The sequence below is a fragment of the Sarcophilus harrisii genome, chromosome 3, assembly GCF_902635505.1.
Source record: "Sarcophilus harrisii chromosome 3, mSarHar1.11, whole genome shotgun sequence".
NCBI lineage: Eukaryota > Metazoa > Chordata > Mammalia > Dasyuromorphia > Dasyuridae > Sarcophilus > Sarcophilus harrisii.
Genome location: NC_045428.1, coordinates 393,618,993 through 393,637,074, shown reverse-complemented (window position 1 = coordinate 393,637,074; position 18,082 = coordinate 393,618,993). Strand labels below are relative to the sequence as shown.

The 18,082-nt window shown below is 32.5% G+C and overlaps 1 protein-coding gene across 3 annotated transcripts in view; it reads right to left on the bottom strand.

Moving 5' to 3' along the window:
• The window catches only part of TTN (titin), a 324,196-nt gene that overhangs the window by 161,773 nt on the left and 144,341 nt on the right, over positions 1-18,082 (bottom strand). The window contains exons 122-146 of one of the 3 annotated variants that reach the window (XM_031960390.1): positions 17,606-17,683; positions 17,366-17,446; positions 17,154-17,237; positions 16,880-16,972; positions 16,486-16,590; positions 13,763-13,873; positions 10,686-10,766; positions 10,403-10,486; positions 10,091-10,174; positions 9,868-9,948; positions 9,490-9,573; positions 9,186-9,269; positions 8,083-8,166; positions 7,032-7,244; positions 5,502-5,570; positions 5,217-5,291; positions 4,911-5,003; positions 3,538-3,708; positions 3,250-3,333; positions 2,972-3,049; positions 1,992-2,075; positions 1,574-1,675; positions 1,228-1,308; positions 782-1,009; positions 501-584 (exon numbers count right to left, since the gene is read on the bottom strand). The exons of 1 other annotated variant lie outside the window; for it this stretch is intronic. In XM_031960390.1, coding sequence (XP_031816250.1) covers positions 501-584; positions 782-1,009; positions 1,228-1,308; positions 1,574-1,675; positions 1,992-2,075; positions 2,972-3,049; positions 3,250-3,333; positions 3,538-3,708; positions 4,911-5,003; positions 5,217-5,291; positions 5,502-5,570; positions 7,032-7,244; positions 8,083-8,166; positions 9,186-9,269; positions 9,490-9,573; positions 9,868-9,948; positions 10,091-10,174; positions 10,403-10,486; positions 10,686-10,766; positions 13,763-13,873; positions 16,486-16,590; positions 16,880-16,972; positions 17,154-17,237; positions 17,366-17,446; positions 17,606-17,683 — 2,496 coding nt within the window. The remainder of the gene's footprint in view (positions 1-500; positions 585-781; positions 1,010-1,227; positions 1,309-1,573; positions 1,676-1,991; positions 2,076-2,971; positions 3,050-3,249; positions 3,334-3,537; positions 3,709-4,910; positions 5,004-5,216; positions 5,292-5,501; positions 5,571-7,031; positions 7,245-8,082; positions 8,167-9,185; positions 9,270-9,489; positions 9,574-9,867; positions 9,949-10,090; positions 10,175-10,402; positions 10,487-10,685; positions 10,767-13,762; positions 13,874-16,485; positions 16,591-16,879; positions 16,973-17,153; positions 17,238-17,365; positions 17,447-17,605; positions 17,684-18,082) is intronic. One more of the 3 variants, XM_031960391.1, reaches the window with a different exon arrangement.

Sequence of the window (18,082 nt, the reverse complement as noted above, 5' to 3'; positions counted from 1 at the left end):
TTTTTTTGGTAATTTAAAGACACCATGGTTTAGTGAGTGATGATGATGTTTTGGTAGATCTTTTATTTTTCTTCAAATTGTTTAAAGTTAATTAACCCAGGTATTGCATAATCTTTACACACTTAAAAGAACTTTCATCTAAAAGGGACTTTGCCCTAACTGGAAAATGTAAAGGGCTTAGAAGAATATTTGGTAATTAGGAAAATACTTGGTACATCTTAGATACTAGAGAAGTGCTAGCTATTATTATTAACCATCATAGTAATAAAATTGATAATATGGACTTCTGCTGCCATGTGAGCTCAATTTTTTTCACTTTTGAGCAACAAAGCACAATCAAAAAAAAAATCTGAATTCAATGGATCTTAATGAAGTTTTAAAAGCAAAATTGAGGGTGTGCCCAAAGTTGCTTTCTTTAAACCCAGTTCCACCATAATTATCTTGGAAAGAAATGTGAATAAAGGATATAAGATAATGAACACTCTTTTGGGCTTTTATACCTTTGGTTGGTGGAGCTTCCACTTTTTTAGGGACAGGGACAGGTACTTTCTTCTCTGGTACAGGTTTCTTAGGCACCTCAGGCACTTAAAAACATTATATTTAAGTAAATTAAAAACTACATTCGAAGGACATCTTACAGAAAAAGAACACATAAATCCAGAAATACCAAAAATTATTAAACAACACAAAAATACAGAGAAGACATGAGATAGATGACAAAGAGAAGAATTAAGTTGATGGCAATGACATTTTGGAGAAGTTCAAAGGAGAGCTGTTATACCTGGTACATGCACAGGTATCTCAGGTTTAATTTCTTCCTGAGGTAGAATTTCTTCTTCTTCTTCAAATGGAACTTCCTCTTCTTCCTCTTCCTCAGGGGGAAGTTCTTCCACCTCTGGGGGAATTTCTTCCTCCACAAGTGGAACTTCCTCCTCCTCCTCCTCAATGGGAACTTCCTCTTCTTCAGGGACAATCACAGGAACAGGAACTGGCTCGGGTTTCTTTGGCACTTTAATGACATTATTTGATTTTTCAAAACTTAGTTTACATTGAGAGCAAGCAGAACAAAATGATAACATGAAGGAAATAACCAGCACAATAAGCAGCAAAACCAAAAATGCTTTTTTTCAAAATAAATTCTATAAAACATTAACTTCAAATAGTGAGACTCATGAACATAATAAAAATTTTTTCTCCTTGCAGTTATTTTGTTAAAGATTTATGTACCTTTGGCTGGAGGAGCTTCCACTTTTTTTGGAACAGGTACCGGTTTTTCTTCAGGGACAACTTTCTTGGGCACCTCTGGCACTTAAAAGATATTATTTGACTTTAAGAATGTATTCTTTTACATTTCTTGTAGAAAAATATTTTTTTTAAAATAAAGAAATATATAAATAAAATAAAGAAAGAAGAGTCTGATTATTTAAATAAACTGTGAGACTTAATATGCATACATTTTTCATGTAGTATTCCACTCCTTTTAAACACAAAAGGATGGATGTAAACCTATGTGAGCATATATAAAATATGGAGCAACTCTTTCCTGTACATTTTAATTGGAGAAACAATGTACCTTTGGCTGGAGGAGGCTCCACTTTCTTGGGAACTGGAGTAGGCACCTTCTTCTCTGGTACTGCTTTCTTCTCTGGTACAGGTTTTTTAGGTACTTCAGGAACTTAAAATAATATATTTAAGTAAATATAGGGCTCTTAAATTGCATTAGAGATATTATTTTAAGAATTTTATTGTTTGATGCCACATCAAAAAAACACACTTAAGTGTGGGGTCATAAACATATAAGATAGGGAAAGAAAAGTGGCCATATGCCAATATAAAGGTAACTTTTATAATAAAATAACTTTATTCTTCTTGTGGGAAATGACATCAAAGAGATTTCTGCCTCAAGAGCAAAAATAAGACCCTCCCACTTGTACTCTGTAACATTTTGAAATAAAAAAAAAATATTGTAGATAAAGCACAAAAGTATGTACCTTTGGCTGGAGGAGGTTCCACCTTTTTAGGGACAGGTACTTGGACTTTCTCTTCTGGAATAGGTTTCTTGGGTACTTCAGGCACTTTAAAGACAACATGTTAGATTAAGTATTTCATTTTTAAAATTCAAAGACATGACAACAGAATAGTAAATTAGTATCTGAAACAGAAACATTGGTTTATTTTAAGCAGAATAACCACAGTGATAACGGTTCTCTCCATGAGAGATGAAAAGACAATTACACATACTATTTAACATAGACTGACTGGTGAGGAACACAATTTTCACTTATTTTACTTTAAACATACACAATACATATATATATATATTTACACAATATATAGATGCATTTAATATTTTAATCAATACTGGTCTATTATTTAAAATGATCAAATATCTATGCATGAATATATTAAATATATCTATATTGAATATAAACCAACACACAAACATTATTAACAGAGTAACATCAACAAAATACTGATTATTAATGTCAACACAACATATTTAATAAATTTATTATTACTACACAACAATGTATTTGACAAATATATTAAACATCAATTTATATTGATATATTAAATATACTTCTATGTCATAAGTATATAAGTAAGAGTTTATTATAACAATGAAAAAAGAAAGAAAACATCAAGCACAAATACAATCCAAAGACAAATTTCAGGTCAAACATAATCTCTTGTGATCAGTGGGGTAATTCTTACCCTAGAACTAATGTTATAGTTAATTCATAAAAGTCACTAATAGAACTTAGCGCTAGAAGAAACTTATACAAATGAGGAAACTGACACACAGAAAGAGCCTAGATGTTAAAAAGTATTAAAGCTAAGATATGAGCCCCAAATCCATTTTTTTCCCTGCTCACTATTAATAGCAAAGGGAGTTTGCCAAAGTGAGCTTTTTTGCTTTGCCTGGGTAAATCCTAATGTAAATCTATGAATGCATCCCAGGGGAATGTACCTTTAGCAGGTGGAGCCTTCTCTTTTTTAGGAACAGGTACAGGTACTTTCTCCTCTGGTTTCTTAGGGACCTCAGGCACTTTAAAGAGATTATTTTTGTGTTAAGAAACTAAAATTGCCTAACCTTCACCAACATTATCATCATAGAGCACATTTAACCAAGCTCAGTAACAATTATCCATTGACGTAGACTTACAAAAAATAAATATAACCAAAAAATTTGGATGAAAGATTATTCATTACATGCATACTATGAATGTGGCCCATAAATGACTCTACCTTTGGCTGGTGGAGCTTCCTTCTTTTTGGGAACAGGGACAGGTTTCTTCTCCTCAACTACAGGTTTCTTTGGTACTTCAGGCACTTTTAAAAATATGATTTCCATTCAGAAATGTTTGTGATGACATATCAAATTTATAAAATAACAATTACCAAAAAGACAAGGCTTGTGAAAGGGGCATTTTTCAAGAACAGGAGTTTAGCATGGTGCTAACACTGAGGACTGACTCTCAGTCTCAGACCATTAAAGAGAGCTTGACATCTCTCTTGGTAAAAAAGAACATATACCTTTCACTGGTACTTCTGGTATCACTTCTTCCTCAGATACAACTTCTTCAGGGATAAATTCCTCCTCTTCTTCAGAGACATATTCCTCTTCCTCAGGCATAATCTCTTCCTCTGGTTCTATCTCTGGTTCTGGTTCTGGTTCTGGTTCCGGTATCTTAGGTACTTTGGGCACTTTAAAGATACCATTTATAGTTTGGACATTTTTCTTTTCAATTACTTATTAAACCCAAAGAACTTGAAGTTGAAAGATCTATTTGTATTAGAAAGAAATAATAGCTTCCCCTCTTTGCCCACAGAAGCCCACAAGGTATAACTCACTGAACATGAACATTACATTAATAAGAGAAGGAAACAAGACAAATAAATGCTCTCCCCAATGTAAAGGAGTGATATTATCTATCAAGTAACAGGTGGCACTACTTTCCTCCTCTTCTTTTCAGGAACTTAAAATAGTAATAGGAGATAGAATTAATCAAATTGGGTGACATTAAGTGGTTGTAGTATGTGGAGGAGATGAAATTTTATTTTAGCTGCTGCTTTTACATTAGATATATAATCATCTATCTAGAAATGACTTATTGTCCAAGAAAATGTTTCTGAATCTTATAGGTGCCAAAAAAAGGTCATGATAATGTGGAGATATTTGAGATAGTTGAAACCAAAATGTAATGTTTGTAACAGCTACACGTTATGGATGTTTATCATTGCAAATAATGAAATTGTTTAATTTCCAAGGAAAATATAATTTCATTTTTCATGACAGATGACAACTTTTTGGAAATTTAGATTTTTCTTAGGGAAAAATATGAACCTTCCTGCAATGACAGAAAGAAAACAAGATAGACCAACCCCAAAACAAACACAAAAATTACCCCAAACAGCTATTGACTTCACCAGGAAAGAAAAATTTCACTCTGAATGGGTGCTATAAGATTTTTTGCCATCACAGATAAATTTAAAATTTTAAAGGAGTCTCTAGGACCCTCTAGGAGTCAATAATAGCCAGATATTATCTGTTATTTTTTCACTACTTTAACTACAAAGAAAAGTTGCAGCTTCAAGCCAAAGTTTGTTTGTTTGTTTAAGAAAAGCTTTGATTTAATATTTCAATATAACTATATATGTAATGTAGGAACTATCTGGTATGGGGCTGGCTAATAACAAATAATATCTACTCTCTTAGAACAGTAACAATAACAAACATTAAAAACAATACACAAATATCTACAAAGACAACAGATAGTCTAAGAACCTAGGAATGGATTTATAAAACACAAGATTACAAAAGGAGAAACAGCATAATAAAGACACTGAATTAGAAAAGATAGTAAAACATAAAATAGATTCAAACTTGACTGAGGAGATGATTGTACCTTTGACAGGAGGTGCAATCACCCTTTCTTTTTCTCGTTTAGTGACTGCAATATGTATTTTTTCTTCAACAACTTTCTTTGGCGCCTCAGGCACTTTAAAAATAGTAATTGATAAAGAGCATTAAAACCAACCAAAGAAGACAATAAAACACACATGTTTACCCCCTCCCTTCCAAACAGTGCAACATAAGAATCAGGATTAAAAAAACACTTCATAAAACACAAAACACAACATGAGGAGGTAGAATCACATTCACAACACAAAGAAAATGTTTCTGAGTTCATTTTCATGTCAAGCCAATGTACCTTTGGGTGGTGGAGGTTTGAGTTTAACAGGAACAGGAATAGGTACTTTTTCTTCAGGGATGGTTCTCTTAGACACTTAAAAATATCAATTTTAAGAGATTTTTATACCTTTTAAGAACCACAAATATTCAAGAGTAATGATGACAAAACATTAAGAAGTGTAATAAAGTTCATGTCTAAACTCACAAGTATTCTGTAACATATATTTTTCTTACAAAGACACAGAAAACATATATTTCTTGACTAACAGATATTTTATATAACATATCTTTTTTTCTACTATACCTTTAGCTGGTGGAGCCTTTGGTTTCTTGGGAACAGGAATTTTCTCTTCAGGGACAGGTTTCTCTGGTTCTTTAAAAGCATAAATCATTCATTTACACAAGAATTTGGGGAAATAACATGAAAAAATAATTTTTTTTATTTTTTATTTTTTAATGAAAAAATATTACTCAAATAGAATCATGTCATGAATTTATGAATTTCCTTATCTCATTTATAACAAATTTCAATATTCACTGTATGCTAAATGAGGGAATTGCATTGATGGGACATGCAGTAACTAGAAAAAAAAATGGAATCCCATGAAAGGTTTAACAAAATAGAATGTACTTAATAAACACACTATTTACTTTGATAAAATACATGAATTGCTTTCTACTACAAAACTTGAAATTTAAGAACAGCATTAGTAAAACTCGTTCTCTTCCCTTTCTCTCTCTCTCTCTCTCTCTCTCTCTCTCTCTGTTTCACTGACTCCCTTCAGTCCCTCTCTTCTCAGAAGGTTAAGGATACCTTCCTAATTTGAAACAATATAAAAAGCCAGTTATAAGTTAAATATATCAATTTAGTCAAGGGATTTCCAAATGAAGATTATTAAATCATTTCCTAGTATGAAAGGGGACTTCTTTTATGGTAGAAGGGGGAAAAAACTCAAAGAGAAATCAAATACTTATACAGTTTAAAGTTTCTTCTTGTATATACAATTCCATAAACCAGAAATATTTGAAGGAACTCTTTTGTATACTTTCCCTTTTTGGTCTGCTCAACAGAAAATAGAAATGTTCCCAGCAGTTGGGTATACTTAGTGATTTTTAGCTTCAGAATAAAGTGTTAAAGAAGTTTGAATCATGTTATCATAGATTTACATCTAGAAAAGAGCTGAGAGAACATCTAGTCTTCCATGTTAACAGAAACTTATAGAAAAATGCTGTATCCTGTTGAAGTTGACAGTAATGACTGTTTTGTGAATAATGATGAGAGGGAAAGAGGATATTTTGAGAGTCTTGAGTCCTATTTGTCACTCAAAATGCTGATAAGTGAAGGTCAAAATACTGGAACAGAAATATGTGCAAAAGGAAGGATTTGAATTTCAGAGATGATGATGATTCAAAGTCTTCTATTAATTTTCCTTTTCATGTCAAACTTTTCTCAGGAACATAAATTCTCTGAGAGTTACATAGATCATTTTAATTTTGATAGTAGGTGCTTAATAAATGCTTGTTGACTACTTTTTTTCTTACTGAATAAATATTTATTAATCATAAATTTAGTAGTCACACTCTGTCCTTATAGTAATACCCTCAACTGAGAATTCAGATAGAATAAGGATAATATTTAAAAGGAAGTTGGAATGCCTGAATTGGAAGGCACCTTAGTGTACCTTCAATTCAACCTCCTGAAGTTCCGCCCACTGAAAGAAACTCTTCTGTAATATCCCTAAGAAATGGTCATCCATTACCTTCTCAAACATTTCTAGCCTATGATATCAGAAGGCAATCTGACGTGGAATAAGACTGAATGATTTAATTGTACCTGTGACTGAAATGTAATCTTCATGTTCCTCATGAACAACCTCACGGTGCTCATATTCATATTCATCATATTCATCATATTCTTTTGCTGGCTCATATTCTTCATATTCTCCATATTCATATTTCTCATATTCCTCATACTCCTCCTCTTGCACTGAAACTCTTTCTTCTTCTTCAGTGTAAGTCCATTCTTCCTTGGCTGCGATTGTCACTTCTGGAATAAGATTGACAATGGTGGGCATTTTACTCAATGAACATTTCATAAAATGTTACACTCACACAGAAAATATAGGAATAAGGATTAGATGTTTGATTTTTACTAATGAAGGGAAATCCTAGATTGAGGAAACTCTCTCTGTACTAGTCAGTATTTTCTCTGTAACTTTACAGTCTTAGGTGACTTAAGCAATGAGAGTTTAACTGATTTTCCCAGGGTCACATTGACAGTATATGTCAGAGATAGGACTCCCTGGCTTCAAGGCTAGATCTCTGCCCACTACAGTCAAGAGGTATCAAAGTCAAGGTCAACAATTAAGCCCTAAAACACCAGTGTGGTGGAGGATTAAAATGTATTTGGAAAAGGTTTAACAAAATAAATAAAAAATAATGCAACATACATAATGTTAATTTATGGTTTTTAAGACAATATACAATTATTTGAATTTTGTACTACTGCCTGTATACCATGATGCCTCTCTACTGAGATACATTGTACTAAGTACATCGATATATATATATATATATATATATATATATGTACACACATTTGATTTAAGAATATGGAAGTCATCCCCAAAGTTTTTACTACAATTCATTATCTCTTAATCTTGATATAGTAGACCTCAATTATTCCTTTTTGTTCAATCACATAGTTCCCTCTCTTCCAATTATGATTACAAGGGAATTCAAGAGATGAACAGTACTTCCTAGTATCCTTCCAACTTAAGTCAATGAGCAGTTGAAACAGAACAACAATTAAACTGGGTAACTAGCAATCCAGAGAAGTTTGGTTTCATGCTTCAGTTCAATATTCAACCTAGTGGCAAATATACCTTTAGTGGGTGGAGGTACTACTCGTTTTGGAACAGCAACAGTGACTTTTTCTTCATGGACAATCTTCTTTTGGGCTTCTGCCACTTTAAAAAGAGTAATAATAAACATTCAATTTTATGATTGAAAGCAAGTATATTTGGAGGCATGATGTGTACATAAGTCAAGGATGAAGAATCACAGGATGACCCTCATTTAAAATTTTCATACAAGTGGCAAGAAATATCAAGAATGGCAAGTAGGCATGTGCTAATTTCATGCCTAACTCACAAGAAACAAACATTCAAATTAATAGAGAGGAAATAAGTTAATAAACTCAGAGAGTTACAATGGACAGAATCTTTATAACTGCAAATGAATATATTTCCTTCCTATTTTCTTTGGATACTTTAAGGGCAAGAAACATGACTGTGGGTAAAATAAATGGCATTTATGAAAGGATTTAAGAGGAATATAGATAGCTCAGGAAAATTGAAGTGAAGCATTAGAAATATATTTGTCTAACTCAGTGAAAGATGTTCTCATCATCATCTCCTTTTACTTTTTTACCACTTTGTGTTAAAACCTGAATTATTAAAAATATTTTAGGAATTAAATGTCACATAAACACATCATGTAAAACAAGCATTTAAATCAGTAAGTAAATTATACAGACAAATGACAAAACACTTCACATAAAAATAATTTCAAGGCAAAAAGAAGTTCATTTATTTTAGGGGAGGTTGCATTTTTAAGAAAATACTTGTGAGAACTTCTACAAATCAGAAATCTTTGGGAACTCATAATTAAGAATTTATATCTAGATTTGCATATCTTTATTTTTCCAAAGGAGGGTCTTAATTTTAAAGCTACCAGCATAAAATGCAATGCGCTACATAATTCTGAAAAAGTGCTAACAACACATGTTTTTAAAATATATCTATCTCTATATATAGATATAGATACACATGAACTCATAGAATGATTCTATGAGTTATGAGTTCATGTGTATCTATATGTGCATATATGGTGGCATAATCTTTCTTCGAATGGGCTGGAGTCATCTGAATTTGCTTGATTTTTGATATATAGAAGCTTATTTTGATTTCTAAAGGAGCAAATGTACCTTTGACTGGTGGGGCCTCCACTTTTCTAGGTTTGAGTTTGGGTACTTTTTCTTCAGGCTCAGGTCTCTGGGGCTCTTTAGGCACTTTAAAGATAATAGTCAATTTTTAAGAATAGTTTTCCACTTAACTCACAACAACAAAAAACATCCACACAATACAATACAGAAGTATAAAAGACTTGACATTTTCATTGCTCCAAAATAGAACCGGGTGTACTAGCATTTCAAGGGGTCATTAGTAATAATTGGTAAGAGAATAATGAAAGAAAAAGTATTTGGTGTATTTTAGAGATGGATGATGTACCTCTGGCTCTTGGAGGCTCCTCTTTTTTAGTTACAGCAACTTGAATTTTTTCTTCTTGGGTAATTTGCATACGCGTCTCAGTCACTTAAAAGATAATTTTTAGGATTAGGGAGCTAGACAACTTGGAGGAGAGTTTTATATCAATTAGCCAGAATTATGCTGATTTACAATACACACACTAAACTGATACAAGAAATTGCTAACAGTCCATCCGAAGACAAGACAATTATACATCACTGCTATTAACATACACATGAACACACAAACACACACACAACTTACACACACTTAAGAGATTTGACTCAAATGACAGAAACATGAAAAATAAAGGACAAGATCCAATGTGCAGATTTAGGAGGACAGTTTGATTTCATTTACCTTTAGTGGGAGGAGGTGCTTCTATCTTAGGAGCAGGAGGAGCGTGTTTTTCTGGTACTGGTTTCTTTGTCACTTCAGGCACTTTAAAGATATTAGGTGATTGTGTCAATTTGAAGGTACATGAAGCAGACACTTAATTTTCTTTTTAATTTCAAGGAAATTAGAAAGACAACTTATTATAGAGCAAAAATGACAAGCATTTTTCAAGATTGGACCACAATACCTTTAGCAGGTGGGGGTTTTTCTTTTTTAGGAACAGGTACAGGAACTTTCTTCTCAGGAACAGTTTTCTTTGGTGCTTCAGGAACTTTGGAAAGATTAGTTTTAAGAATACTGATTTACATGAAATCAAAATAGAGGTTTTTCTTTCATTTTAAAAAAGCAAAACCATCTCACTACAAATATTAGATAAACATTATACAACACTTGGGGAAACAAACAGACATCTATGTATTGACATAATTTTAATCAAATATGTGTCCAAAGAATAGTTAAAAGACATGGATGCTTTGGCATCTTTCATAGGAGATTATACCTTTTACAGGAGGAGCCTCCTCTCTTGGAGGAATAGCAGCAGGTACTTTTTGTTTCTGGACCACTCTCCGAGGCATCTCAGGCACTTAAAAACATTATAATGTATATTTGTGAAATTTTCCTCATGTTTTGTTTGCAAACAAAACAAAACCTAACTATCTTAGTAAAGAATTAAAATTTACAACACACACACATATATATATAATACAGAAAACATTGGCACCATTGAGATCCAAGAGAGGTAGTAATACATTGAAAAATAGAATTAACTTGAGGGGATGTACCTTCAGCAGGTTCCATTTCCACCCTTTTAGAAATAATATGTAGCTTTTCTTCCACGACATATTCTTCTGGTTCTTCAATCACTTTAAAGATAGGGATTTGAAGAAGTATAAATTATAGTACTCCATATATTTAATCTTAGTTGTTAACATGTATTACTTTCATCATATGATACTAATAGTAGAAAATCAGAGGCTGGTATTGGAGCCTATTAACACAAGCCAAGTAAGTCTCTGATTGCTTATGCCAAAAAATATTCAAAGAAAAATGATTTAACAGGGGAATGTGGTTTAATAATGTAGTAAGGTCTTTTCCCTAAAATTAATCCACACATAAACTTAAAAGCCAAGTCTTTTCCATAAATTTAATTTACACATAAACCACAGAGATAATAACATTTAGAATGAACTGGAAGGTTAACTGGACAAGCAAACAAACAAAAAGTAGGGAAGGATGAAGCTTAATATTGTAGTGGCAAAATATGAATCTGGGATGCTTGAAAAATAGCTCATTGTGAATTTAGGAAAAAAATCTCAAGGGTAATTTGTTATGCTTATAGGAAAAGTTAGGTCTAACATCATAGCTGCCATTTACAATGCTATGGGCAGGGGTATGCTAGAAATAGTATCTATAGTTTATGTGAGCATTCAGTGTGAGCATTTACACCTCAGAAATTGGTAACTGTTACAAAACAGGGCTTGATTCTCTTTGCTGATTGTCTAGACTTAAGAAAATGATGGATAAAATGTTAATAATTCAGATTAAACAAAAATATTTTATGCATACATATATGCACACACAAATATATATTCACAGAGAAGCACACACACATACACACACATATATATATATTCATATTGATATTTTGTCCAGAAAGCTGTTATTAAACATTTACCATTATGTAACTCATTTTGCTGAAGTCAATATTAGAGTGGAAGTCAGTGACTATAAAGTAAGGATAATAATAGGTATTCAAGGTTTGCAATATTCCTTATTTCTATTATCTATCACATTTATCTCTATTATTTATCATATTTGACATTCACAGAACTCAATGGTTAACAAGGATCTTTCCTCAAAACTCCTCTGTAAGATAGAATTATTGTCCCATCTTGTATTGTATTTTATTATTGTATTATATTATTGTCCCCATTTCACAAGTTAGGAAACTATTTTCCCTAAGTAAGGTGATTAAGTGATTAAGTGATGGGTAATTGATTTGCATACTGTCATACAAGGTTTAAATTTAGATTAGCTGACTCAAAGTTCAGGACTACTTTTATTATGCCAGAATACCTCTAGTTAAATATTAAAGGTCTACTCCATGACCCCTGGGACTAAGTAATGGATTTCTTTGTACTGTAGGGACAGATATGATGGAAATGAATAATTATGATTCTATTTGCAAAGTGAATGCCAAAAATTAATCTCAGAACATTAATGCTCATTTTCCAAAAATGTTTGCCTTTTGTACTAAGAGAAAATTAAAAGGACTTCTCTTCTTTGTACTGGTGAAAGTGAAAAACTTTAGCTATACAATAAGATCCTTTTGGATTTACTAAAAATATTTCAGTGTAATGAAAAATAGCATTTTTATATCCCTTTAAAGTTTGCAAAGCACTTTACAAATCTTTTTTTATGGAACCATGGTTGTTAATTTTACCTTTCACATTTGGGATAATTATGAATTCTTCTATCCTTAAAGGAAAGAGAACCCTTTCTGTCCTTTTTTTAGTTGTCATGATTGTTATCAATATCAAAGAAAACATTCTTTCATAAAAATCAGAATAGCTGGTGAGTTTACTCTAGAGAGTTACTTAAAGGATACTCTCAGCAGTCTATATATCTATATACCCTACCAGGGTAGGGACAGAAACTCCTTATGACAGCCATTTCTTCTTAGTAGAAAATGTTATAAATACTATCTTTGTTTAAAAAAAAGTCACAAACATAGATGCAAATGCAATGTATAGGCTCAAGGGCATTTTAACATGAAGGCAATACAGTCCATTCATCGTTATGCAGGGGAGACAGCTATATTATTGAATTACCTACAGTTTCCTCCCAAACAGAATTTAATTGGGATTTTTCTCTCTGGAAAATCCTTTTGTTTTACATAACATTAAATAGCATGCTGCATTTAGGCAGATGTATTGAAAATCACAATACAATAAGAGGTATTACAAGAACATTACATTTTTCCTTAAAAGACTATAAAACTGGGTAGCTAGCTAGGTGGTGCAGTGGATAGAACAGCAGCCCTGAGGTCAAGAGGACCTGAGTTCAAATCTAATCTCAGGCACTTAACATTTCCTAGCTGTGTGATCCTGGGGAAGTCACAATCCCAATTGCCTCAGCAAAAACAAATAAAAACAACAACCCCCCCCCCCACAAAACTCTAATTGACTTGTTTAGATACAACTGAATTGATTTAAAGAGATTTGAATAAGTGAAAATCTGACCATTTATTCAATATCAACTTTTCCTGCAAAATATTTTTAACTAATCAAAGTGCTTCAAATTTATAAGAAAATAAATCTGGTCTTGATTCTGTGAGATTAAGCTTATATGATCTATTGTTTTAGCATTTGTAGTTGGCTATGAATATTTCAGACAGACAGCAGAGACAGCTCAAGTTTTAGGCATTAACAGTCAGAGAATTTTGAGCTATTCTGAAAGTTGAGAGAAAGAGATTCAGAGTAAATTCGATCACACAGGAAGATGTGGTTAGTATCTTCTTTGTTCTTTCCCAAATATCAAGAGCATAGTATGTACACTCTTTAGTCTTCTATAAATAATCACCACTCCATCTTATTTCACAGAACATTAGTAACAATGCAAAGGAAGCCAGGATTGGGCTACCATGCTTGGTCATGACACAACATATGACATGAAATCTGACACATAAAAATCATGGTAACTTGGTTTGACAAGAAAGACATCTACTACACACAAGTCCTGCCTACAAACTACTTGCTGACTGAATGAAGATTGTTGCTTTCTTTTAATCTGATATCCATATTATAGTTTTTTTTTAAAGAGTCCTGATTCTTTGTAGTCTTGGAAGTAGCATTCATACCTTCGTATGATGTAACCTCCACTTGTTCCTCCTCTTCCTCTCTTTCCTCTTCTCTATAAACAGCAACGGATACCATTTCTTCTTCTTCTTCATAACCCCATTCTTCCTCTGCTGATATTTTAAAGACAAGATTGAATTGTAATGTAACTTTATCCAACAATATTGATGTTATCTGTATAAATGTATTTACTGCAGAACCATGTCTAACAGCTGTTAAATTTTTAGCAGAGAGATCAGGGCACCTTTTTTTTCGAAACTAATTCATGGGTTTTAATTGTAAAAGTCATCATTTTAAAAAAATAACTGTCCTGTGAATTAGGATCTAGCATCACTTTAAAGTAATTCTTTTAAGTTCTTTCTATAGAATACATAGAGAAATGAGCAACAAAGAAATTCAATAATTTGTGCAAGTCAACATATACTGAACATATGAAGTTTGTGAAAATATTTTTGTGATTAAAATAACTGTTGATTTAATGTGGAAAATTGCAAATCCATTTACTTTCAGAAATAAGTAAATTTCCTGTTCAGGATCCTAATTTTTTAAGAGGATTAACTGCTGCACCAAATCATTACTTTGAGATAGCTTTTTATACAGAAAATTCATATATTTGAGTACTTCCATAGTGGCAAACACATCAAATGCAGCTTTGCCATAGATAAAGCAGTAATGTATACTACAATGCTTGTTTGTTCTATGTACATAGGTGCAGCTAATCTGAGATGAGGGCAGAGTGTGTGAGTCTTTAAAGATGATACCTATTTACTTACTGCAAATTATACAGAAAAAGGAATGCTTAATATAGATGCCATCCTAGTAGGCTAGAAGAATGAGTTGAGAGTATAAAATGTGCCTTTAAAGACTACTGGACAAAATGCTTATTTCCCATGTCTATTCCAACCTCTGCCCATATTTTGTTCTTGGAATGCTGGAAGATAATTGGAGGCAGATAGGACTTGTTTCAAGAGCTCTACAAAATATAGATAAATTTCAACATACAGACCAAATGGAAAATCTGATGGAATTTGTCCATTTCATACAAATGAAAAGTTTTTGCAAAAGGGAATTCTATGCTAATTCGAATAATAAGAGAAACTATAGAATGGGGAAATAAATATCTCCAGTCGAAGTCTGAAAAGTAACCACTCTCTTCAATACATAACTGATCAAAGGAAAGAAACAAAAGCACAATGGCAAGTTGTCAATAGCCATAGGAAAGAATTCTCTAAATCTTAAATAATGAAACACAAAACAATTAGATTTCATATTACACATATAAAATTGGAAAATATAATTAAAAATGAAAACAAACAATGTTGAAGGGGCTCTCAGAAGTCAAATAAACAAATGGGCGACTGGAGGAGTTATCAATTATTTAAACCATTCTAGAAAACAATTTTGATTGTGAGAAAAAAGTCATTAAACTTTTTGAACCATTTGATCTAGCAATCTCATTTCTGATTATGCTCCATGGTATAATATGAAGCTACTTCATAGAGATCAATGATGGAAAAGTCTTGTAGATAATAAAATATTCATAGGAGTACTTTTCGTTGTAGGAAAAAAATGCTGAGAAAGTGAAGACCTTCAATTGAGGAAAGGATGACTAAATTATGATATAATAATATAAGTGAATAATATTTATGCCATGGTGAACATAAAAATTCAGAGAAACATAGAAAGAGTTGTATGAAGTGATGCAAGATGAAGTAGGACAAATAGAACATACAACAATTATGACATAAATAAAAACAACATTAGCATGAACTTAAAAGACCATTTTCATCTCAGGGAAAAGCTCACTTTCCTCTTTTTCAGTAGACGGGCGTGGAATGTTTCATAATGTTTCAGATACGGTATTTTTGTCAATTGGATTTTTAGGGATGTGCTGGAGCCAGCTTTTACCAGCTCAGAATCTCCTTGTTAAAATTTTAATACCTTGGGAATTCCTAACTCAGTTTCAATTGATCTTGGATGGACAGAAGCAGCTACACCCAAAGAAAGAACACTGGGAAATGAATGTAAACTGCTTGCATTTCTGTTTTTCTTCCCAGGTTATTTTTTACCTTCTGAATCCAATTCTTCCTGTGCAAGAAGAGAACTGTTCGGTTTTGCACACATATATTGTATCTAGGCTATATGGTGACATATTCAACATATATAGGACTGCTTGCCATCTGGGGGAGGGGGTGAAGGGAGGAAGGGGAAAAGTTGGAACAGAAGTGAGTGCAAGGGATAATGTTGTAAAAAAAATTACCCAGGCATGGGTTCTGTCAATAAAAAGTTATAATTAAAAAATACCTTGGGAATTGGCAAATAATACAAATCAAGGCTTGACTTATTGTTTTGCTGATTGTCTAGGATTAAGCAAACATGGAGAGAAGAATGGTACTGATCCAGATTAAACCAAAAAGTGTGTTGAGGATACTTTTTTCTTTCTTTCAGAGAGCCAATTAAACTTTAACACACCAATGGCTTGGCTGATTTTTTTCTGTTATGGAGTAGGTATCATTGTAGATCCCTACATAAAGATGCCTTTATCAGGAAGCCATGCTGGTCTAAAAATTGTAAGACATCAATAAATATCAGACCATTTACATCAAATGTAAAAAAAATCCATTCATGAAAGAAGAAAAGAGAGGATATTTTGGACAACACAAACACAAAAACCATTTTTCCCTCCTCCCTTCCTCCAAATTCATTAAGACAGCTGTCTATATACCTTCATGGTGGGTGACTTCCACTCTATGGGGAACTGCCACTGAGACTTTTTCTTCTGCAAAGAATCTTTTCTCTTCTGTAACAGTTTTCTTAGAGACCTCAGCCACTTAAAAACATATACACACACATTAAACTTGAAGTTTAAGGACTTAGAACTATACACTTTAAAGACTTTCTAATATTTTTATAATATTTGATTAGGAACAATAATTTCACAAAAATATGAAAACAAATAAATTACATAGTACACCACATAGATATACACACATCCAGATACCCTGCACCCAGAAGAGAAGCAGATTTCCAAAATGAAAGATTAGCACCAGAAAAACAAAAAGTTTGAGGACTTAAGACTCTAAAAGTTTTTTTTTCCAAACCATAACTATCAATCATACCTTTGGGTGGAGCAATTGCCTTTTCTTTCTTAGAAACAGGGACAATCACTTGAACCTTCTCTTCTGTTACTGCCTTCTTAAGGACTGGGGGTACTTTAAAAACATTACATAAGTTTTAGGATTTAAAACTCTTATCAACAATAGACAACAAAAAACATAGATCAATCTACAACAGAATCAACAACCAATGTATATTTATGCTACAACACCAACAGACTACCCCCTAAAGATTAGGAAAGCAGGTTTTCTGAAATTGAAGAAAAAGATTGTGTACCTTTGGCTGGTGGTGCTTCTTCCCTTTTTGGAGGAACAGGTCTCCTTTCTTCAGGAACCTTCTTTTTCCTTGGCACTTCAGGTTCTTAAAAGATAGTATTGAATTTAAAAATTCTCAGAATGATAAAGAATGACAGAAATCAATTTATTTATTAAAAGTCATGAAGATTTTCAGGTGATTATAAACAAGTAAACTTTTTTAAAAAAGAGTACCTGGTGCAGGTGGAGACTCTTCCCTTTGAGTAATGATGGTAATCTTTTCCTCTGTGACCACTCTCTTATGTACCTCAGGAACTTAAGAAGATATTTGTTTTTCAGACTTTTTATATTATGGCATGTTGTAACATATCAAATATGAATTCATTTTGTAACAAAAGGAGAGCTCACATGTGATAGAAAAACCAAGAAATGTAAAGAAAACGCCAAAGGACATTAATAAATGGATCAATATACCTTTAGCTGGAGGGGCTTCCTCTCTTTTAACAACAGGAGCAGGAATTTCTTCTTCAGGGATACGTCGTTTAGGTGGTTCTGGTAATGCAAAAGGATTTGACAAAATGGTATTTAATTAAACTAAGACCCAGTTTTCATAATTAAGTAATATAAGTTCTTTAAAGGAACTTATTTGTGCACAGTGTATCTCCACTGCCTGACACACATTAGGAATTCAATGAATGATTGTTGAGTGATTGACTGACATAGGAACAAACAACCTTAATGGGATTCATTAAGGCTAGATTCTATTTTCTATGTTCTGATAAAAATTACGAGGAAAATCAAAAGATGAATAACTGATTCATATACAGAAGTTTAAAAAGTGTTTAAGCAATTCAAAATGGAAGTAATCAGTGAATAGGAATGAAAAAGAGAATCAGTGTGGTGTAATGCATACAAAGATGAACTTGGAGTCAGGAAGACTTGAGTTATCAT